Source organism: Amblyomma americanum, chromosome 1 (assembly GCF_052857255.1).
Source record: "Amblyomma americanum isolate KBUSLIRL-KWMA chromosome 1, ASM5285725v1, whole genome shotgun sequence".
Lineage (NCBI taxonomy): Eukaryota > Metazoa > Arthropoda > Arachnida > Ixodida > Ixodidae > Amblyomma > Amblyomma americanum.
The window spans coordinates 275034628-275058855 of NC_135497.1; the positions used below are offsets into that span (position 1 = coordinate 275034628).

Consider the following 24228-nt stretch of genomic DNA (forward strand, 5'->3'; position numbering starts at 1 on the left):
AAAGCGACTCAGGCTAAGAGGGACGCCGTAGTGAAGGGCTCCGGAAATTTCAACCACCTGGCGTTCATTAGCGTGCACTGACATCGCACAGTACACGGGCCTCTAGAATTTCGCCTCCATAAAAATCCGACCGCCACGGTCGGGAGCGAACCCGCGTCTTTCGGGTCAACAGCAGAGCGCCATAACAACTGAGCCACCACGGCGGAGGCGTACATACAGTGAATGCACAGAAAAAGCATTTGTAATGTTTTTGGGTGAATGTTTATACATACAGTAAATAAATGTGAATGGTTGTATTGTTGATGTACACTTTGCGATTGTAATAAGCGACATAAAACGGGAATTACAACCCGGCTTCAAGAACCAGGCCGGCCGAAAAACAACCATCACACGCCCGTCTGAAACGGACACGAAAAGGCAGGACCACTGGCGAAGGAACTCTTCCTCCCAAAGAAAAAACAGCTCTTCTGAAAGGAAGCTTCACAGCTCGAAGCTTGAGACAGGAAAAGTTCGTTGCCCATTAAAAAGACAACATATCGTTAACAGTACCCGTGTGCTTAATTGTTTCCGCTGGAGAATTTGGCAAAATTATGGACATGTATACCAGGGAATCATTTCAAAAAGTTATCCAGGATTTGTATTGTGATTAAAGATAGCACAACACGCATAATTTTTGGTTTTATGAAACTGCAGATAACACGAACCAAGAACAGAACAGCAAGGTTCTACTGTTCTTTGAAAGGCTGTGACGGTTTAAAAGGGCGTTTAGCAACCTAGAAGTGTCAGAGGAATTTCGTTTACCTGAAAAAATCGGAGATTGTGAGAAAAACCGTCAAAAAAGTGTCCGAGTCTGGGAAAAGAACGGTCTGAAATTAACGCAGGGGTCTGGTGCGAGTTTTAATGGCACTGTGAGTGTCCAGCACAAGTTCCGTTCTCATTGTCATGACATAATTTTGCTTGTAACGACTATTAGGCATCGCAGCCTGTCTGTTTTAGCTGACTTTTTCTTGTGTTCAATTAAGTGAACATTGTATATACTGGTTGCTTCTGTACGGGTTGCCACACTCCTCATTAAATTTGAGCTGGTGCATATGAATAGACGCAGCTACGTTCAAAGGTATTTTCGGTGGAATAAGCCGTAGTCATAGTAATGTGTAGAATTCATGCACTTTCAGTATGCTGATGCGAGGTGCCACGCCACGCCACAAAATCGACCTGTCAATCGTGCTCTCAGGCCTCGTCAATCTTGTAGGCTATTGCAGAAACAAACAAATAGAAGCTAGTTTCTCTGTGGTTACAGCTGTGATGACGAGGTCATCAAAAGCTGTTACTTTTTGTGGAAATCGCTTGGTGCTTGTCCCGTGGCATTGCTGCTATAGGAAGGGATGCCAGAGTGTGCCTTCATTGAAAAGGCAGTAAAAGGCAGTGCTTCTGACTGATGAGCAAACCAACCTTTGTCAGCCTTCTTGTTCCAGGGTTCCTTCTTGAGAGCCTGAAATATTCTTTTGCAGTACAATGAGCAGCATATGAAGCCCTTGAAATCATGCAGTGTTCTGTTTACAAATTTTCCAGATATTTCTCAAAGTAGAGTTGTTTGTTTCTTCTGTGAAAGCACATGTAATGTCAGCACATATGGCCACAACTTTTATGAACCGTTAAAAGAAGAAACTTACGAGCATAATTTTAACAAACTTACAAATCTAAGAGTCCGGATCAGTCAGGTATTGTTGTCCAGTGAGAAGGGAAACAGCTGCTAAAATTCCTGCACAGATTCCTAGTTGAAATGTGCCAGCATCTGTGGGTCCGTTACGGCCAGGGATACCACTGTGGTGAAACCCACGCACAAGCGGTTAAGCGGGCCATGTCCTGTCAAGAATGCTGCATCTGGGGCAGCATTCCAAGGCTTGAGGTGTCAGTCACAAGGGAGTGTGGAAGAGGACGTCTTGTTAATGCTCTCACTCTTGTTGTAGCTTAAGCTGCTGTTAATCGATTCTTTGTGTCATTTTATGTTTCTCAACAATGCCACATTGTCGCCTTTTCAGTGTCTGAACTGTTACAAGAAGAACATCTCCACCGCAGCCATGGCCTCGTGCTCGCCTCGGCTACGGTCGTGGGTTTGATTCCCGCGGTCCCCCGGCCTAGTGCTGGGCTCTCCAGGGGTGCATCGCGTAGGAAGGTTAGCCTGTGCCTCAAAGTTCCCGTCAAATGCGGGCACAAATACGACTCCACATGGTTAAAACCCGCAGTCCAAAACTCAACTCTCGCTTTGTGCCAGTTACAAAACTTACAACGTTCATGAAACGTTCACTTCTCAAGCCTCACGAGAGATGTGCCATAGCACTATCCGCTCACAAACCCCCTTGGAGCAAAGTGTAGCGGTATTTCCTCGCTACTGTTGTGGCTGGCTAACACGCATCGGCAGGTGTGCATGACAAGTTAACAAAAAAAAGGCGGTGGTTTAGCTTTGCTTAAACCTGGAGTGATGCGATAGCTACAGCTGTCCGAGTGGAACTTGGTCACCTGACAAACCACATGACAAACGACGTGATCAGCCTCGGCGCCGGCAGCTGCTCCGCACCACGTGACAGCATGGCGGCGCCGCCACGATGAAGGCTCGAAATGCTATCGTAGTGTAGCTATCGCTACAAAAATGGTGGACTTCTACCGCAAGAGGCGGATATAGGGTTGCTTGACGGTGGAACTTATCTGATCCGTCAAGGCAACGGTTTGGTCGAAGACCCTTTTTCCAATCATCTCACCCTAGATGAGCCGAGCCCCATGCTGGGGTAAATCTTGTACCCATTAAAAAAACCTGTAGGTACCCGGCGGCACTGGGTATCGAACACAGCACCTCCCGAATGTGAGGCAGATGCCCTGCCAGAAGGCCGCGCTTCGGTGCTATGATCTTCGCCAAAAGGCCGAGAAGTGAAAAGCCGAAAGATTGTCGTTTGGCAGCTTACAAGTTCAAGCTGTCATGTTTTTTCCTGAACACAGTTGTGGCTCAGACAAATTGTACCATTCTACATGATTTCTCCTGATTCATTGAGATGCTCAATAAGCTTTAGGATGTGATAAACGGTGAGGAGGGATAAAATATTTGTGTGAAATGTTTCTTTTCATCACTGCATTTTGTGGAAACATGTTTGTATTGTAATTTCAAATATCTGTTAATATTTGAACTACTCGAAAATAAAGCATAGCGCTGTACTGGCTGGCATTTCGAAAAGCTGTGGTATGAGCAGCCTGTGTACAAGAGAAGACTATGCAGCGGTCCTTGTGGCACTACTTTTGGAGCCCAGATGACCAGGGTTGCTGTTCTTCCTCAGGACGGACATCATAACGCACCCTTACTCAGAAACCGAAATCGCTCGGTATAAATAATGCGATAATATTCAATGTGCATATTTGAATCGCGGAGCATGTATCACGCGCTTGGTGGGAGTATGCAATGTTTGAAACTAAGAACACTGCAACCAAAAATTTGGTGTCTCCGCCCCTTTAAGGTTTTGGGTTTAGCATATAGAGCTTGTGACCTCCTGTGTGCCAGCGTCAGAAGCCTTTCAGAAACCTTTTCATTGTTTGTCTTGACTATTTTCATTCATTCTTGGTCTCTGCCTTGTAGACACTTCTTTTTGTGTGAAAATGAAAATGTAATGAAAATGTAAATCGGGTAATGAACAGGATGTTTGTGGGCACCGCACGTGTCTACTTTTAATGCATAGGAAGGGCCAATTTCAACTTTTTTACAGGTGGATAGTGCCTTTTCTAATTGCATCATCACAGAGTGGGATGCTTGTACCCATACCACCACATCATTTAGCACTTGAGCACTGACGGTGCTAGGGAAGCTCTTGCTGAACATTGTAATCGAAGCCCTTTGAATTGAATGTTCTTTGTAGGTATTTTACAAAGGCAGGGTAACAGTCCTAGCAGTGCTACCGGGATTGCGGATTGCAACTCGCTGCTAATGAGGTGGATCCTGTAGCACTGGGCTCTTCCTGGCAGTTTGTGAATTTGGTATTACCCGAAACTGCACTGTAAAAGAGCATAAAGAAAACGATGTCTTCCACAGTAATTAATGTCGTGCAACATGACATGCTAACCATCACATGGCCAGCTTTTCCATTGTCTTCAGGTTCAAGACATCTGCCAGTTTCTATACGGTAGCTTCAGCCTGTTGCACTGGAAAACTACATTTCTCCTGAGGGCAGTTTTTTTACCAGGAATTGGGATCAACCTGGTTTTCATGATGTATGCTTCGGGTGACAAACTGGGTAATGCCAAGCTTTAACCACTAACAAGAGGCCCTAAATATTTGCTAAATTTGATTTATAGTCTTCTCTTACTGTTGTGACCTATATTTCCTCAAACAGAAGAGTGGCCTAGCTGAGCTATGTGGCTCTTCCTTAATACTGCTGTGCTTGTGTTAGCTAAAATTCTCTGTCTGCTGCCTGTGCTTTTTGCACTGCGATAATGTTATTTCGCTCCTCCTTGCCTAATTTTCGGTACTTAAGCACCCCGGCAAGGACCATTTGAGGCATCATTAATGGAATGAATAAATAAATCACAGTTGAAATGAGCGGAGTGACTGCAGTTGCAAATGAGCACGGTAAAATTTCTTTGTGTTGGTTGGGCTTTTGAATCAAGGAAAGCATTATAGATGCATACAAGCTTAAGTAATTAGAAGTCTGCGCTTTGTGCCATCATTTGTACCTCAGCAGATAGTGATATTTTTCTCTGCTGGGAACAAAGAAAAAGATAAATGATCTGCAATGCACTGTCGTGTCTAGGGCATGGCACGTTGGTTGGCAGCCGAGAGGCAAAAAACCCCCGTGTTTATTTCTGCCTTCCTTGTATATACCAGCGTGCGGTGATAAGTTTTGTATGTGTGCTCTTTTACCCCAGTTGCACACAACCATGCACGCGCAAGTCAGAGTGGCACCAAGCTACCACTCTTTGAAAGTTACATTTGAAGACTTCACAAGCAAACAGTTTTTAAGCATTTTTATGCTTTTCACGCTCCGATGCAAATGGTTATCTGGGAGCTCTAATACAAAGTAGTGAGGGGTTTTTGTCCCATGCAATTGCTAACATTGTAAATTATTTGATTGTTGAAGAACACCTTCATTTTGTTCTCTGATAAGTTTCTCTGACGAGGTCACCAAGCACTTATGATATGTATTGTTGATCTGCTTCATGTATTCTTTGGTTGCAGGTGCCTGTGGCATTCATGAAGGGGTGCAAGCTGCACATTTGGTCAGACAGCTGTGTACAGTCAGGCAGGAATGAATCGTGAACACGCATATGGCATACTTTTATACTTTTCAGTGAGGTATCCATTTAGAAAGAATTTATAAATGTGTACTACGGTTGATTCTTTACTTGGAAACATGAATCAGGCTAGTTACATACTGCAGCTGGAAGCATGCAGATATATGTTTTGTTCATTATGCACTGTTGAAAAAAAAATTGAATTAGTTTTTGGGAAAAGGAAATAGCAGAGTATCTGTCTTGCATATGGGTGGACACCGGAACTGGCCGGTAAGGAAAGGGATAAAGGAGGGAGTGAAAAAAGCAAGGAAGAAAGAGGCGCCATAGTGGAGGGCTCAGGAATTTCGACTATCTGGGGATCATTAACATGCACTGACATCGCAGAGCACACGGGCGCCTATGCCTTTCGCCTCCATCGAAACGCTGCCGCCGCGGTCTTAGGCACTGTTCGCATCTCTCTTCAGCCTGGCTGTACATATGTGTCTTGCTGTATTTTACGAGTACTTGTTTTCATCTGAAATATAACGACATATTCTGTACACAGCAATCTTTTGTATACACTACAGTTATTGTTTGAAACTGCATTTTGTCTCCCTTCTCTTTTAGATGATCTGCTGGACACTTCTTTCTGGCCTTCCACAGATGCCCTTAGCCCTTTGTCTCTTGTTGTTCATCCCTGAACTTTGTTTTTTTTTTTTTGCTCGTCAAAACCATAATCATGACAACACAACTGTTCTTGAATGCTTCTGTCACACAGGAGGAGTTTTAGGGGCATAAAATTAAAGCCATTGTAATATGTCTTCACCTTGAATCTTCACTCTCTGCCTCTGGGTTCCTCCCTTTTCCCCAATGTTGAGTAGCATATGTAAAGACACTTTTTTCCAACCGACTTCACCTCTCCTGACATTAAACCTTTCCCTTTTACGAGGAGTCTTGCTGCATTGAAAGTAGCTGCGGCCTGGTGCTGCTGCTGGTGCATTACTGTTGTCCTACAGCTAAGGAATTGTTGGGCTGTGCCTGACAAATTTTGTTTCACGTCTTACATTTTGGTGTGTACTTGCACCACACGATTGGTGTAGCTGCCTATATGCTCTAGGTAGGTGGTGTCTGCTGATTTCAGACAAAATTTACAAGATTGAGGGCCTTTCGAGTGAGCGAGTGAAAGACTAATTTCCAACAGAAGAAGACAACCGCAGTCTACCCTCCGGCTCTCCCTCTTAGTCGAAAGATGAGGGCCAGGTGGGATTGGGGTGGACACGGTCACCGCATCAGATGCTGGCCTAGATTTCTTGAATCCCGGCGGCCTCCTCATCCAGTTGTACAGCGAGGAGCTGGTGCTCAGGGTCTGGGCTACGCAGCAAGGTCTCCCAGGTATCTCTGCAATCTATTTTATTCGCCCTGCCTGGGGATTGTGTGCACTCCCAAATAATATGGTCGAGGGTTCCTCTCGCTCCACATTTCTCAGCCTCAATTTCCGGGATAATATGTTAAATTAATATTGGCTGCGGGTAGACGCCTGTTTGAAGACGTCTCCATGCCACTGCTTGCTGATTATTAGGCTTCGCACTGGGCGGGGGAAGTTGCCTGTAGTTCTGAATTACATTCTTGATATATTTGTCGCCCTTCTCTTCTGTGGTTCTCGAGGTGGGGCCCTTCTTGAGCTGCTCATGGGCAGCCTCGTTGCCTCAGACAGATTCGTGCGTGGGGGTCCAGATTATGTTAATTGGCCTGTCCAATTTTGTTTGCTTTAAAATTTTGGCTGTGAGAGACCCTCCTTGTACCAAAATTTTGGATTGTAGTTTTACTGTCGCTTATAATGTACTCGGCATTTGTCCCAATGCAAGCCAGCGCGATCGCAACTTTCTCTGCTGTTTCTATATTTGTCCCCCTTATAGTGGTGGCTGTGATTGGGTTGCCCCAGCTGTCCACCACCACGGCTGTCATGTATTTTTATTTCTGTCTCCTGCAGCGTCTGGGTACTCGGCCTTTTCTTTGGTTTCTCGCCCAGCGCTTTGGCCCTCTTTTGTCTCCTTTCTTTGTCTAGTTCTGGGTGCATGTTTTTTGGGAAAGTGGGGATTCTAATGTGGCTCCTGTTCTCCTTGTTAATTTCCTCCCTTTCTTTAATGCCCCTGTCTGCTTTGAGTTCAGTTTTGGCGAGAGTGGCTCTGCCCGCATGTGTTATGCTTAGCCTCTCTAGTTGTGATATCCTTATTGCCTCTCCTAGTTCTGCCAAAGTATTGTGCATCCCGAGCGCTAGGTGTTTCTCCGAAGATGCGCATAGGTGTAGCCCTAATGCTTTTTTGATACATTTCCTTATGAGAGTGTCAATCTTGTTTCTCTTTGCTGCTTTTAAATTTAAGTACGGCGTGGCGTGGCTGATTCTGCAGGTTATGAAGGCCTGTATTAGCCTGAATGAATAGGTTTTTCTCTTTTAGGTCCCCCTTCTTGTTACCCTTTTGATTAAATTGAGGGTCTGCATCGTATGTTCCTCCAGCTTCCTGATGGTGATTGTGTTCTGCCCATTCGACTGCGTGTGTAGGCCTAGGATTGATTGTTTCCACTTCGGGTACCTGTCTGTCCCCTACTAGGATTTGGAATTTCGAAGGTGGCTTGCTTCTCACTTTCTTGCCGTTGTATGTGAAAATCTCCGATTTTTCCGGTGAGCATTTGAGCCCTTTCTGCCGCTTTTCGAAAGATTGAAAAGCAAGTAGCACTTTTAGAGCCTTTTTTTATTTGAATAAAATAGTGTACCTGCCACTCTACATAGTATATATGTGACATGCTTTTATATAAAGCTTTTCTGAACTCTGCAAAAGGCGGGTACCTCACAGGAGCGAAATCTATGCTTATGTTGTCACTGGACCTTTAGCTGCGTTTTTTTTCAGTACCGGCAGGGAACAATACCTTCCTATTTTGCTTTCGCATTTGACGCTTTTGACAATAAGACAAGATACGCGTTCGCAGCGTTGCGCTTGACGTGATTCGCAGTAGCGTTTCGCGTGCGCCATGGCTTTTTTCGCAGCCAACACTTGTGGAGACTGACCTCCCGCACCCATTACACCGCTCCACCCCGCGCGCGCGCGACGCCGCTTAAGACGACACGTCGAGGTTAAGCATTCTAATTTACACCACTGATGCGTTGAGATTACGATCGGCAGCCGATAGCCGCGCCCCGCCGCGGTGGCTCAATGGTTAGGGCGCTCGACTACTGATCCGGAGTTCCCGGGTTCGAACCCGACCGCGGCGGCTGCGTTTTTATGGAGGAAAAACGCTAAGGCGCCCGTGTGCTGTGCGATGTCAGTGCACGTTAAAGATCCCCAGGTGGTCGAAAATATTCCGGAGCCCTCCTCTACGGCACCTCTATCTTCCTTTCTTCTTTCACTCCCTCCTTTACCCTTCCCTTACGGCGCGGTTCAGGTGTCCAACGATATATGAGACAGATACTGCGCCATTTCCTTTCCCCCCAAACCCAATTAATATTATTATTATTATTAGCCGATAGCCAGCCGTTTTTTCGCCATTTCCTCTCTTCGTGAAGCTGATCGCATGTCACAAGTACGTAACCGGTGCGTGTGGAGATAATTCGACGCGACATGCTGCGTGCCTTTGCGTGATGACAGCGGTTTCCTCGAAGCTGCCGACGCCGCTTAATCAATATCCATAGATATAAATCGTTAAGCGAAAGCCTGGGAGGAGCTGTGGAACAGAAAAGGGAGGCTGAACGGGGTGCTACAAAAAGCCTACTGTCTCATAACGTGAGGTGCCTCAATACAGAAGCGGCCCCAACTGAGCAACGCAAAGGAGGGAGAGAAAGAAAGGTGCCGTAGTGGAGGGCTCCGGCATTAATTTCGACCACCTGGGGATCTTCAACGTGCACTGACATCGCACAGCACACGGGCGCCTGAGCGTTTTGCCTCCACAAAAACGCAGCCGCCGCGGTCGGGTTCGAACCCGGGGGTGGCGATTTCTAAAATTGGTTCTTGCGGAACTCGCCGCGGTGGCTCAGCGGTGTTGTGCTCGCGCTTCCTTCCTGCTGTGGAAATTCGGCTAAGTGGAGCACGGGGAGGACACCCTGAAGACCACCACGAGGGTGGTTGAGCCTAGAGTCACTAAATAAAGACAGAGTACCGGCACTCTTTTCTCCTATTGTTCTGTGCCGCCGCCACGATCATTGGTCAGTTTGCATCACGTGATATTTGTTTACACTGCGACGGTTCATGGGGGCTGCCATTTTGTGGCTTATGCGTTTTCAGTCGGGCAACTGTGGTAGTCCTAGTGCTGCGACGCTGCCGGTGACCGACTCAGTGACCAGGGATTCCGCGCCTCGCAGCATTTCAGCTCCACACGACGAAAGCATAAACTGAAGGCAACAGCTGTACCGTTTGCATCTGAGCGGCTCCATGCCGTACGGCTACGATCCCCGCCGCAGCGCAGGGTGACTAACAGCGTTGTTTACAAAATGGCCGGGCCAAAGTTAGCGGCGAGGTCGCCGAAGCGGCAATCTGGCAACAATGATAAACAACAAAATGGCCGCCCCTGCTTACCGCCGTGCTGCAGTGACGGTACTCTAAGTCTTTATTTAGTGACTCTAGGTGAGCCCTCTGTTGGACACGTGACTGCAGGGCTGCCAGAGGGAACGACGACAATAGCGTCCTCACGTGTTCAAACAGGAACGCCGGAAGCAGTGACGACAATAGCGTCCCCAGGTGTACAACAGGAATGCGAGCGACGACCATAAGCATATTCGTTCCGGTCCTCGGGAGTCTCTGATACCTCTCAAGAAGGTGGCTCTCTCTGGCATCAAACCAGCAGCTCCTTAAATACTCTTCATATTCCCCAAATCCCTAGCTGGGGAATACGTTTCTTAGAATGGTGTCCAATCACACGATGGCACTGATGGTACCACCCACGGCAGGGCGGTCCTGATGTTTCTTCGCAGCTCGGTCGAGGGAAAGGGAACAGGACCCGGTCATGTCGTCCCCGCGGCTTCCAAGTGGCCGCGCACGTGCGTCCGGAGGGCACCTGCATCACACAGGAATGGAGGTTGTCTCCCCGCAGGTGTCGAAAGAGCTTGCACTAGTGACCGGGATCGCGCAAGCTCTGTCGCAGGTGCGGCACTCGGGCCACGACGAAGGACGAAGTGCGGTATCAATGTGGTCCCCTTCAGTCACGCTGGATTTGAACAATTGCCCGAGTGCCGCACCTGCGACAGAGCTTCCGCGATCCCGGTCACCAGTGCAAGCTCTTTCGACACCTGCGGGGAGACAGCCTCCATTCCTGTGTGATGCAGGTGCCCTCCGGACGCACGGGTGCGGCCACCTGGAGGCCGCGGGGACGACAACATGACTGGGTCCTGTTCCCTTTCCCTCGACCGAGCTGCGAAGAAACATCAGGACCGCCCTGCCGTGGGTGGTACCATCAGTGCCATCGTGTGATTGGACACCATTCTTCGAACTGTATTCCCCAGCTAGGGATTTGGGGAATATTAAGAGTATTTAAGGAGCTGCTGGTTTGATGCCAGAGAGAGCCCCCTTGTTGAGAGGTATCAGAGGCTCCCGACTCCTAAGCTCTCTTTACTGAGAACCACTCTCAGTTGGCCGTGCTTGTACATAATGTAAATAGTTCTTGTATAAAGTTTTCCCAATTTTCTTCCCCCGATCGTCCTCGTCTCTTCTCCGGCCCAGTCACGCTGCCTGAATCCCAACAACTGGTGGCAGCAGTGGGATGCTGCTACCTGAATCCCAACTGGATGGCAGCTGTGGGACGTCCACGTGAAGTTACCGGCTCCAACGCACCTCGGCATCCGTTCAATGTTCCTGTTTCACAAAACCCCTTCAATCCAACTTTCATTTTTAATGGCGGCATTCTGCCAAACCCGACAGCGATTAGCGCCCGTGCTTCCTGGCGCAGTGGCTGGACAGCATGCGGCCTGTCGGGAATTGCCGCGGGCAGAACTCGCACGGAAGAAGTGGTCGTCCGGTGTGCTCCACAATATGGTACTCCAGCTCGCGCTTGAATATAAAACTGGCGGGGCAGCGGTGACAAAAAAATGTAGGTTCCTTAACCTTTGCCCGGTAAGGTGGCCTCCCTACGCTGCCCAACCGCTTGAATATCGCGCGCCGTCTGCGGCGGCGGCGTTGCGGCAACTCCTCCCTTTCTTCTTCTTGTTCATTCTCGCCACCAGCTCTGTTCTCTGCACCTGCGATTTGTCAAACATGCATAATGGTTGGAATGCGTATACAACTTCAACACTTTTAAACTTAAGTTAAAAAAGAACGCCAAATAAACAATGAATTAACATGACGTTTAGAAACCCAACTCGGTTCCTTCATCGGGTGAGACTGCGGGCGAGTTTCAGATGGCCTTTTGGTGTGAAAGCACTCCTTCAATAGCAAAAGTGAAAAACCAGAGGCATATGTGGAGCTTCAATATTTGCCATTTGGCGGAGCGCAAGCGGCGGATGCCCTGTGCAGCTGCTCCGTCATGGCGCGGTGGTACTGGCATTCCCCCCGATATTTCTTGCGGTTGCAATTGAGGTGTTGCTGCCTCATGTGCTACCGCACCTCCTAGTCTGTTTAACGAAGTTAAAATCCTACCATTTTTCTCTAACAGCGTTTGTCGGGGGCTCAAATTTTACATCTACTGAGTTGACAGGACTTTAATCGTCCATCTTTTCCCAAGAGGAAGACAGTTTCGCAGCTTTCCTCGTTTTAACTTACGCTGCTCTCGAAATGCTGCTATGATTACTTCCTGTTTCCAAGCATCATAAAAGACCTTGAAGGGTTAAAAATGAAGCGGTGGATGGCATGGCAGCAATTTTCGGCGACGAAGAAACCTGTGTGTTGGAGGGTTAAACAAAACTGCAGATGCGATGTGCAAAGGGTGTGAAATGTCGGGCTAAAAATGTTCAATAAAGAAAATTTTCATTAATTTCCGTCTTGGTATGGTCGATAACTTTTCATCATCCTCTCGCAATTATAATCTGGCTGCCTCCTTCCTAAAGCAGGTTGCAGGCTACACCATACTAGTCGCGCAGCAACCATGCTAGTGCAGCGGTGTGGTCGGCTAACCTTGCTTTTTAGAGCTGTCCGGCAGAGCTTCCTCTTTAACTGACTGCTCCTTCAGGTCTGGGACGATCTCTTGGATCAACCTTTCACAACTTCCTGCATCTTCCAGGTGGTCCGCTCCAATATTGGCTCCATTCCCAGATTCAGCGGTGGCCTCATAAGATCCAGGAGGGGACATCTGCGCATGGAAACACAAGAGGATAGGCTCACGATGAGTGCAGGTAATGACACCAAGGATCAAAGTAGAGAACAGTTTCCACGAGCGCCTCTCCTGTCATGCCTGTGTATGTGCTCGTCTCAAATAAATAGCGCTTAATTACTTCTCTAGAAATAATGCATCACTAACTAGCCCCGCGACGTGTTTTTTTGAATAATAAAATTTCCATAACAGGTTATTTTTTTTATAAAAGTAGCAGAGCTGGTGACGTTTTCGATGATTTCGCTTTGGCAGCTTGGCCAAGGAGACAAAGATAACCTTATTGGCCTACACGAAGTGCCACCAACGACCGATTTTTCTATGCGCTTCACCGCAAAAGTTTGTTATGATCACCAGCTTGACTACACCCACTGCAGGGAAAAGGCCGCTCCCATATATGTGGTCACCACATCCCAGCAAACATTTTAATCTCATCCTCCACCTAACTTTATGCCAACACCTGCTACGCTTGCATTCTCTTGCGTTCCAGTCTGTTACGCTTAGGGCGTTAAGGCTACCTAGAATGGTGGCATAGAGGTAGAGGATCCACCTCACGTGCAAGAGGACCAGGATTCGAATCTCAGTGCCGCACAGTTTTCGACCGGATAAAAAAAGTTTGTACACTGGAAAACTCTGGATACAAGTGGAATCGTGTCCCGCATCTCGCACACACGAGGTGGTGGATGATCAAATCGCTTATGCCACCGCCGGGGTAAATGAAAATTGACACTGAAAACTGGTTTTGGAGGAAAGGAAATAGTGCAGTAATTGTCCTCCTGGACATCAACCCCATCGTCGTAAGGGAAGATGGGAGTGGAAGAAAGAGAAAGAGGTGCTGTAGTGGAGTGCTCTAGAATAATTTCGACCACCTGGGGTTCTTAACGTGCACTGACGTCGCACAGCACATGGGCACCTTTGAGTTTCGCCTACATCGAAATGCGGCCACCGAAGTGCATTTCAAGATTAATGTCGCTTTAGTTTTGCATGTTTCTGAATGGTGACCACTGACAAGGCTGGCAGAGCGGAACCTTCTTCATCCCCACCTGCGTGCATTTCAAACAAACGTGTTTTCATAGCTCAATAATGCGGTTTAGTTTCAGATCTAACACGTATCTATTTATCACCTGTAATACTTTGTCACTGCGCATAACTTGCGTAATGACTTGGCCGGCTTCTGTCGGCACCTGGCTCATGGTCTAGGAGTCGGTAGCAGCATGATCCCCACATCCGATCCGATTCCCTGCAAAGTTGAGCGAACAAATCGCTCTGCGGTGAAGACTCTGGCCGCCAGGTAACAGCAAGGCAAGGCATCGAGATATTTAACAGGCATAAAGGACGCTTGGGTTTGTCAAATTCCTTGTCCAAAGAACTTGTTGCTCGGCGCCACCATGTGCATTCCATACAGCTATCCTCCTAGTCAGGCTGGTGCCTTCCTCCCTCCTCTATATTGTTTTCCTCTCCCGATTCAGCCAGACCACATCAAACATTCAGATTACATAGTGGCTAATTTATTCATCTATACACAATTGCGGTGACACCACTCGGCCGTCAGGATGCGGCCTCTCGTCTCGGCATCCACCACTCGTCTGTCCCGTTCTCGGTAGTCTCTCCTCTCCTCCCGGTCCTCCATTGCAGCTTGCTCTCTGTCGTCCTTGCTTCCCCGCTGCTCCCTTCAGTCGGTTCCTTGTGAAGGCATCTTCACTGGCTCCCGTAATCTGACGGCCATTAGGGAGGCGCCGCCTCTCCAAGGCGCAGACCTTGCTCTTATCGGGCAAGACTTCTCTGGCGTATTTCGCAGGGGCCAGCATCTCGCCCCGGCCCGTCAGCCGCGTATCCGGCGCCAATTGCCGCCTCCTAGGCAAGTGCACGCGGCCGTTTCTTAGGCGCGCCGGATCGCCCGCGCGTACACGCACATAACCGCGGCGTCCTTGTGGCTGCCGATCATCTTCGGACCTTTGCCGTCCTTCAGGTGCCGCTGCCGGCCCCCCTTGACACCACTCGGGAAGGGGGGGGTCTCCCATCCGTTGTCGCCTGAGCCGCGTGAACGTATACACTCAAACACACCGCTCGGTTCACTCGTCCGGAGCGAGCCAATAGACGCGCCCGACACCTACATCGCCACTGTGATGCATGCCTCCACGGAACGCATCACACCACACCAGTGCGCGGCTGATGTCCCGCGATCCCTCCCTGTGCACTACGACAACATTAAAACAAAACGGGCGAATTGACATTGTCACCTTTTTTACCGTGCACCCCTTAGCAACGGAGCTGGTGCTACCAGCCTTGGTAGTGCATCAGGTGCGGCCTTGTAATTTCGCGTTCTTCGCTCGATTTCCAATTCTACAATCTAGCTAAGTCTGGTCACCTATTATTGACCGCAGCTACAACCCCTCAATGCTGCTCGCTGCCTTCGCCCCTCTATGGCGGAGGGCAGTAAGTCGGTCCCACGCGATCGTCCGTACTAGTCAGCTTAAAGGGTATCTCGCCTGGCGATTGTTTTTTGCATCCTCTGTCATATGGGCCCTTACTGAGCTGCTCCTGGTGCTCTTTGCAGTTTTGACGACCGCGCCTTTTCTCGACGGAAGCTTCTTACCAATTTAGCGTATGTTTACTCCTTTGGTGCGTCCTTTCACGGTTCAAACAGAGCCTTTCACTATCGAATCATTTACGTTTGCCGAAATTCCGGCAGCGCAGGCTGCATGCGCGGCCGACCGCCCAGTTCGTCTCCATGGTTCAGCTGTGCGCCTTCTTCGATTGTACAATGCACATCTTCGCTCATTTGCTTGCCCGCGCCCGTGAGCATCATGTTGCCACTTTGTGCGCGCTGAAACCTTTCCCTTTCGGTGCGAGTTTCAATCAGGCCGTTCCTTCCTTCAACGCCTGCACCGCCGACCTGATCCACTACGGTGACATTAGCGGCCACAACTGTGCCCACACATTCTTTGTTTTTGTCGCCACCATGAATCAGCGCGGCCACTTCTGGCACTTTTTCCTCTAACATCTCAACATGCGCATCTGGCGCAATGAGTGTGCTTGCAGCCGGCACTAACCTGCCCATCGCAGCACAAATAAATGCATTCTCAATTCCGGCCACAAGAACACATTCTGGCGCTCCCAAAAACTCCGAAGGCACATACGGCCACCCTGTTTGTACTTGTCCCTCGAAGGCACCAATCAGATCAGCCTTTGTCTGGGTACGGGAATTGATTCTCCCCGGAATATGCTCTGCGCTCCAACTGGGATACCCCGCAAATTTGCTTTCTCCACAGCTCAGTGAAATCGCGTCGTCCGTGAAATTGAGGTGCCTCACTAGCCGTGCTCTCACTTTGTAATTTAGCCTTCCTCGAAAGTACGACTGAATTCTTTTTCTGTGCGTCAATTTTCATGGGATATGGGATCTGCTAGTGCCGGTCCCAACTCTGGACACTCCCGGACGAGGTGGTCCGGTGAACTACACGCATAGTTGCACCTGCGTGACCGTGAGCCTGAGCCCCCTCTCACTGAACCTGTCCTTCCCGTACATACACCCAAGTAATATCTCTCCACCGCGACCTCAATATCGATACACGAGCTTTCTAGTCTGCGGTCTGTCTTTACCGCTCTATGGCCTACCTCGAAATTATTCACGATGCCTGCCCCATTCTCCGGGTGCACCACGTCTTGCTTCATGCCTACCGCAACTTCCCTGATCCTTCTCTCATACTGATATTTTTCAGTTGCCAATTCTACTTCTGAAATTTTCGGGCATGACAGTTCTCCGGCGTATTTCGCAGGGGCCAGCATGTCGCCACGGCCGTCAGCCGCGTAACCGGCGCCAAATGCAGCCTCCTCGGCCAGTGCACGCGGCCGTTTCTTAGGGGCGCCGGATCGCCCGCGCATACACGCGCATAGCCGCGGCGTCCTTGGGGCTGCCAATCATCTTCGGGCCTTCGCCGTCCTCCAGGCGCCGCTGCCAGACCCTCTTCAAACCACTCGGGGGGTCTCCCATCCGTTTCCGCCTTGGCCGCGCAAACGTCCACACAAACACACCGCTCGTTTCACTCGTCCGGAGCGAGCCAACGGACGCGCCCGACACTCCTCTTGAGACAAATTGACTGCTACTTGCAAAAAGCCCGAGACTTAGGTGGCTTTTTTATCAGTGGCCACTCGCACTAAGGATATTCAATATTTTTTTCTTTTTGTTTTTAATCACCACAATGGACCAGTGTCCACGGACACGTCCTAAGGACAGGCCGGACCAAACTTTTTTATTCCCTTTTGCTCCTTTTATCCTCCTCCTAAAGTGCAGGGGAACAAATTGGGCACTATATCCATACATTCCCTATATTCACGCTGTCTTCCCTTTCCTTCGGAAACAGACTTTAGCTGCAGGTCCCATTGGCTCCAAAATTAGGCTAATTCCTCTAACTGCACTAGGGACAATCTGAGGACACCACACATGTGTTGTGTTCGGTGCTTAATGACCCCCGTGGGTTTCAGCCTTGAGAAGCATGGTAGATGAAATATTTGTTGCATAAACGCTGGCGCTGTATTTAGGAAACTAAGGTCCATGCTTGCTGGCGTGTCCGAGAGCAAAATAAATGGGAGTAGGTCAAAAAAGAAGGGTTGTAACTTCGTTAAACCGAGCAGGAGTAGCGAAAGCAGTTGAGGCAACACCGGCTCAAAGGCAACCACATGCAAGGTCAATGTTCAAGGTCAAGGCCAAAGGTTAAGGCTTCACAAAGACCCCGAGTTGTTCAGCTTTGCTAGTATTGTTTTCGCACCAAAAGGAGACTTGTTGGAAACCAGAATGAGCTTGCCTGCTGAGTGCTTTCGCACGAGAGATGCACTTGAGGGATATCATTTTGGCCGAAAGACGAATCCTAACGAAACAAGGGTTTATTCGATTGCCGATGGCAGCGGACGAGCATACTGACGCTACGCTCGTCGCGGTAGCGCAAGGTAGACTGGCACTCTTCACAGCCGGGCGGCCTGTTTTTGTGACTGCCGTCGGTGACGCATGCCACGGGTGACGCAATGGTGGCGCTGTGTTTTATCGGGAACGCGGTCCAGCGTGTGGCCGTGTTTCGCTGGGCCGGATGATAACAAGATAAAGGCTGCGCGGAAATGTGCGCAGTGTGTCGCCAGAGACTTATTGACAAGAATTCTCTGAAATTTCCAAAATCTCAGGCAAAGCTATCCTTAACCCACACAACCGGTCCATCACAGCTCTTGCAAACATCAATCAGTGCTGGTAATCGGAACCATATCCCATGAATCGAAAGCAGTGCTTCATTCCGAAACCAAGGAAGCCCCTCATATCCAACCTTAGACCGACTTCCCTTACATGGGTCGGAAACACCATGGAGCATGTAGTCCACAACCGGCTACAGATGTACCTGGGCAAGGAAGACCCCCCCCCACGATCATGTACGGTTTTCTCACTCACCTACCCACCAAAAATGCCCTACTTGAACTCAAAGATGAAATTCGAGAACAAATCAACTGAACAAGCACCAAGGCCATACATACCTTTGACCACAAAGGTGCATTCGACTACTTACACCACACCGCCATTCTAAAAACCTGCAAGACGTCAAATGCGAAATGCGGACCCCGGCTGTAGAACTACGTTCGACTTCCTCAGCGGACGCATGGCTACCCTCGAGATAGGCTCGCTCACGAGAGGGCACCGTCCTATCCTCGATGCGCTTTAGTATCGCTCTAATACACCTTCCAAAAATCCTCAAAACATAGCGGGCGTAAGACACGCACTTTACGCCGGAAACATCACCATTTTCATCGACTCAGACACTGGCATACAAAATTACAAAATCGCCTGCAGCGAGCAACCGAAGCAGTAGAACGATACACCGCCACATATGGCCTGCAATGCTTTCCTAAGAAATCTGAATTCGTCCTCTACCGCAAAGCAACAAAAGAAATGTGGATTGGCTCAGCTAATCCATGATATACAAAGCGAAAGATCGGCATTCACTGTGTTCATTGGCGTTGACAATGTTCTAGACGCTGATCGCTTTGAGCAAAGAAAGGGCACATAACTGACTCCCTGGATATGTGGACGCCTCATTCCTGCTTTGATTAGTGGTGAGAGATGTGGAATGAATGAATTAGCGCTGACAGCGTTGTGGCTGACATGCGGCACTGCAGCAATACCTAAGCCGCAGCGTTCATTTGGTGATCAATCTCTCGCGATCAACCAATAACTGCATGCGACCTCCCAGGGTGGCATGGAGGGCGCGCTGCCTATCCAGAGTGCGGAACGCAATCAAAGCAGTCTTTTGACACCAACGCCATGTACATTAAAGAGATTGAGGCCTCCACTGACCCACAGAGCCGGTTGTGTGCCTTTCCTTTCGTGAAAACGAACCGCCTTTGCAAAGTTGTCAACGGCAAATGACTTCTATGAACGCTGTCAGCTCACTTGCTTTGTTTGGTTTTTGAGGAAAGGAAATGGCACAGTAACCCCCTCATAAATCTTGGTGGACACCCGAACCATGCCATAAAGGAAGCGATAAAGGAGAGAAGGAAAGAAGAAAGAGAGAACTGAAAGTTGCATTTTGAGGGAAGGCGCGGTGCTGGGCAGTGGGGGAACACCTGTGGCTCCGTGTGACTAGGGAGCACGATTCTTACACCGTGCTAGGGAGCGACTATGGAGCGAGAGAGAGAGATTGCTTGGCTCATGCTCCGCGTGAAGTGAGGTGTTCACTAGCGTAGTGAAGCTTTTCCCTTCAAAATTGGAGGACGCTTCAGCTTCGCCTTTAAGAGTGGAACCGACAGCGTTTTGCAGCGCTGCCAGGTAGTCCACGGAATGCCATCACCCGTCCAGAGCGATGCCTTTCCCGTTGTACAAATCGCGGAATCTCTAGCCAGTCTCTCAAAACAGCCCATCAGCCGCCCGAAGAGATCACGAACAGGCAGCACTGACGCTGCTCGATGAATTGGCTGGCCATTGTGCGTCTCCGTGATTTTAGAGGAAAGGAAAGTTGCAATAACTGTCTCACATATCGGTGAAGGAAGTTTCGAGTCAAAGAGAAAATACAGAGAGAGAGAGGCCGTAATGGAGGTCTTGTGTCTCTGTTGGCGTCGCATTCGTTGACCACTACAGCACACAGACGCCGTCCATCACAGGCGCTCAAGCGGTACGGGTTCCGTGACATCGCAGTGGTTGACACTCGCACAAAACATGAGCACACAGGTCTGGTTGCCGCTGCCTGCCCGTCTGAAGCCTGAAGAGGGCGCGAAGGGTTGCACCCACGCTGCTACCCGCAGGGGCGAAACCGTTGTGTTAGCACCGGCCCCCGTGTTCAGACCAGTTGAGGTCTCTGGAGATTTCGTTTGCCGGTCTTCAGAATTAAAATCCACAAGCCCTGTGCGGTGTCAGTGCACGTTAAAGAACCCAGGTACCGAAATTACCATACGGCGTCCCTCAAAGCCTGAATTGCTTTGCGAGGTAGAACTCCACACACCCAAACTCAAACTGAACACAGTCATAACACTGCCTATCACGCCTTAGCACAATCTATTCGCATTTACTTCATCATCATCATTCATTTACCCTTAAAGGCCATTGCTTAGGGCAGTACGTAAGGAGGGGGGGGGGGAGCAGTCGTTACATAATACAGTGGTCAGTAACATCAACAAGAAATACAAGGTGCAGGGTTCATATTCAATATTAGCATTATCAACATTATCAAAAGTATCAACAATAATTAAGATACAGTTGCTCAAGAACAACTTGGAGAAAGATAAACACACATGCACACAGTAAAAAACACGGCAAAATAACTCAGCCCCTTGAAATGTGCTTTCGTTTCTACAAAATAGGTGGTGCTGCTTCGCCGCAGCCCATGGCAGTCTATTGAAATGCTTTATAGAGTAGAACGCGATTGTTATCGGGTCGCGTTTCAAAATTCACATACTCATAATTACTCTTGTACGCATCAGTGCACAAAGACACTTCACGGAGTCAGACTCCAATGCATTCACAAGGCCCACTTTTATTTCCGAACCAACGAGCCTTCGTAGCGTGTTCAGAGTGTCCAACCTGAAAGGCTTGATTCCCCCATCTCTGTAATAATAATAATAATAATAATAATTGGTTTTGGAGGAAAGGAAAAGGTGCAGTATCTGTCTCATATATCATTGGGGACACCTGAACCGCGCCATAAGGGAAGGGATAAAGGAGGGAGTGAAAGAAGGAAGAGAGAGGTGCCATAATGGAGGGCTCCGGAATAATTTCGACCACTTGGGGATTTTAACATGCACTGACATCCCACAGCACACGAGCGCCTTAGCGTTTTGCCTCCATAAAAACGCAGCCGCCGTGGTCGGGTTTGAACCCGGGAACTTCCGACCAGTAGCCGAGCGCTCTAACCACTGAGCCACCGCGGCGGGTGTCTCCCGCAACATTTTTTATTTTTAGGTTCTCATGTTACAACGCCAACAACTCCGACACCAGCATATCTGCGACAGGAGCTCCTTAACCCTGCCCCGGTATACACTGGTGGAGGGATGCACTGAGCTGAGGTGTCCAAAGAGAAGTGAGAAAGTTGCTTCGCCATTTCTTTTCCTCAAAAACCCCTAATTCAGTCGCAACAACATTGCATGTCGTTTGTGGTCAGCAGCCGGAAACCGTGGCCATATGTAAAAAATCACTGTGGGTTACACATGAAAGAGTTTGAGAGCGGAGAACAAACTGCAAAAATACGACCTAATTCTTCATGCAAATCAACCCAGCATGGAGAATTTTACGGGTGTAGCCGAGGAGTTTTTAAAAGTAATTAATTGTAAGACAAAACCCAACATGTTAGCCTTCTAGAGTAGCGGACAGAGGGTCATGGAGCGAGGAGCACTTCTGGCAGAGCTCACGAATCACCATGCATGCTGACTCCTTTTTCGCCGTCGTGTCACTGCGTCGTGGCGCCCGCCTGGGTTCTCCGCACCTGTTTATCCGGATAAAGCCCGGCGCGGGAAAGAGCCAAACCGTTGACCTCTGAGCTCCTTGCAGTCCGCAACCACACCATACAACTGTACTGTGTCGCGATGCCACCATGCTTCGAGACACACAACGGTGTGCTGTTGCACACTGCTGAGCGCAACGCCATCGTGCAGCGTTGCACATCCTCACCCCCCCCCCCTCGACTTAAACGAAGCATAAAGGCAACAGCCTGAACTTGCAGAGCAAACTATGCCAACTCGTAGTCGATTAAACTATTCAGCGTGGCGGGAGCGTTTTATCGGCCAGCAATGATTGCCGTTGGTTAAGGATCTGAGACCATGCCAACTATGAAAATGTCGCTGACCCGGTTACCGTCGTGTCAGGTTACGGGAACCGCAAACCACCGCGGAGCATTCCGGGCCTTCCGTGGCCGCCGTGTTTCAATTGAAGCGAAACGCAAAGGCATTCGTGTGCTGTGCAGAGTGCACGTTAAAGATCCCAAAGTGGTTGAAATTATCGTGGAGCTACCCTCCACTACCACGCTCTTTCTCTCGTTCTGCTTTCATTCCCACCTTCCTCCCTTCCCACAACACTCAGCTGAGGTGTCCACCAAGAAGTTACAGTTACTGGCCTTTCCCCTCCACAAAACCAATTACCAGGTATTTGCAAAGGGGTCGACAAAGCTCCACCACGAGAAGCACGCTTAAAACGAGATGGGAAGCTCGAATCGACCTAAGTAAATGCTACTGTCAGCTGAGCATGCATGGCTTCCGTATTCTTTGGCAGTCGTAAGTCAGCGCGGCAGCTTCAACACATCATTACCCGCTGACTCAGTCACGCTATCATGTGAAGGGTCCAATATCTTACGTGGTCACGCCGACAAATGGCGCGATCGGTGAGGAAGCGTGGCGGGCAGTTGGATGCGTCACGTGATCGACAAACAGACAGCGAGCGTTGCCTATAGCTGCGCGGGCGAGCTTTCCACGGGAGCCGGTGAGACTGAGAGCAGGAGGTTAAAAGCACGATCCCGCGAGGCGAGGGTATAAAAATTCTCTGCCAACAGAAAAGGGTGTTCGAGACTAGTTTTTAAAATGCTTTCACTACATAGAGTACAAGCCACCTAGCTTTCATGTCACATACGAGACCTCAAAAGCGAGCGGGAAATTTACAATACATTTTTAAAAATTTCCGTTTCCGCACCTCGCGGCGAAGCGCGGTGCCTGGCTTTCTCGTGAAACCTGGCATACGACGTCAAGCTGTGCAAGTGACGGCAGACCCCGGGGGTTATCATTGGTTCACCACGCCAAATTCTTTTAAACGTCGCGCGCTACCACGGGCGCGGCCACGCCGCGCGCCCCGGGAGCCGGAGGACGTAGGGAAGGGGGGGCCGGCGGCAGTAATAATAATTGGTTTTTGGTGGAAAGGAAATGGCGCAGTATCTGTCTCATATATCATTGGACACCTGAACCGCGCCGTAAGGGAAGGGATAGAGGAGGAGTGAAAGAAGAGAGGAACAAATAGGTTCGTAGTGGAGGGCTCCGGAATAATATCGACCACCTGGGGATCTTTAACGTGCACTGACATCGCACAGCACACGGGCGCCATAGCGTTTTTCCTCCATAAAAACGCAGCCGCCGCGGTCGGGTTCGAACCCGGGAACTCCGGATCAGTAGTCGAGCGTCCTAACCACTGAGCCACCGCGGCGGGCTACAGAGCGCCGACGTTTTGGCGTGCGAAAAAAAAACGATAGCGTTTGACACCATACGGAACCCCCTGCGACAAACGGTTCGGCATGACCCTCTGAAGGCCCGCGGAATGCACGGTTTGGGGGCAGAAAGGTCGTCATTGCGAATCCCACACATAACTTGGGCTTCATCTCAATTAGTAATTTTATTCTCAGGAAGCTACCAAGTCATTTGACGCCACTTGGAATATTCTGCGACAAACCGGTAACTCCCAAGTTTTATGCAAATGGTGTGGCCCCGGAGGCGGGTGGTCCCACTTCGATGGCCGCTATACTGGCATATACCTGTACAGCGGATAGAAAGTATAGGTATTAATTGATGCACTACGCGCCCACCGTAGTGGTAACTGTTCTGGTCAATCTGACCTGCATTGCCGACTGACGTGTCCTTGACAAAAGCAGTAAGAGCTCACGCTCTTAAAAACGCAAGCGTTGCAACCACGGAGCAGCTCAATTCGAGTTGAGGTCAAGTTCAAAATCCGATGACTTCGAGCTGCGAGCACCCACAGATTCCCCGCTGAGACTTTGGCTCGCAACGACACAGACCATGTACTCGACGCCCCACGGACGATCAGACATAAGGCAGGCCACTATCTTGGCCAAGGTGACGGACTCCATGCCGAAGCTTGTCACGAGAGGCTAGCCGATTCCATCAAAGTCAAGCAGGCTTCAATAAACTTTTTTATGCACCTAGTTTTTCTAAGCTTCGCTAACACTCGAAGCCTGTGCGTGCGAGCGATTGACGAAGGAACGCTGTCTGGGCCAATGAAGCGTCTGCAGCACATCTTCGGCGTTTCCACGTTTATGACGGGGCCGCTAAATGTGACGGGTACGGACGTTTTTGTTACTACGGGAAATTCCGTTCGACCAGGCACTAACAGTTTGCTCGGCGACACAGTTTTGGGCACAATAAAAACGCACTCTCAACACTATGCACTAAGGTTCGAACGAACGCTGGAAGCCGTCGCAGTCACGGTGGCATTAGGCCTAGCTACTGCCAATGCTC

The 24228-nt window shown here is 49.4% G+C and overlaps 1 protein-coding gene across 2 annotated transcripts in view; it reads right to left on the bottom strand.

Moving 5' to 3' along the window:
* The window catches only part of LOC144115108 (uncharacterized), a 34452-nt gene that overhangs the window by 9239 nt on the left and 985 nt on the right, over nt 1-24228 (bottom strand). Inside the window, exons 2-3 of one of the 2 annotated variants that reach the window (XM_077649269.1) lie at nt 12342-12516; nt 11337-11470 (exon numbers count right to left, since the gene is read on the bottom strand). In XM_077649269.1, coding sequence (XP_077505395.1) covers nt 11337-11470; nt 12342-12516 — 309 coding nt within the window. Of the gene's footprint in view, nt 1-10925; nt 11471-12341; nt 12517-24228 lie in introns of those variants that run through there. The other variant, XM_077649268.1, reaches the window with a different exon arrangement.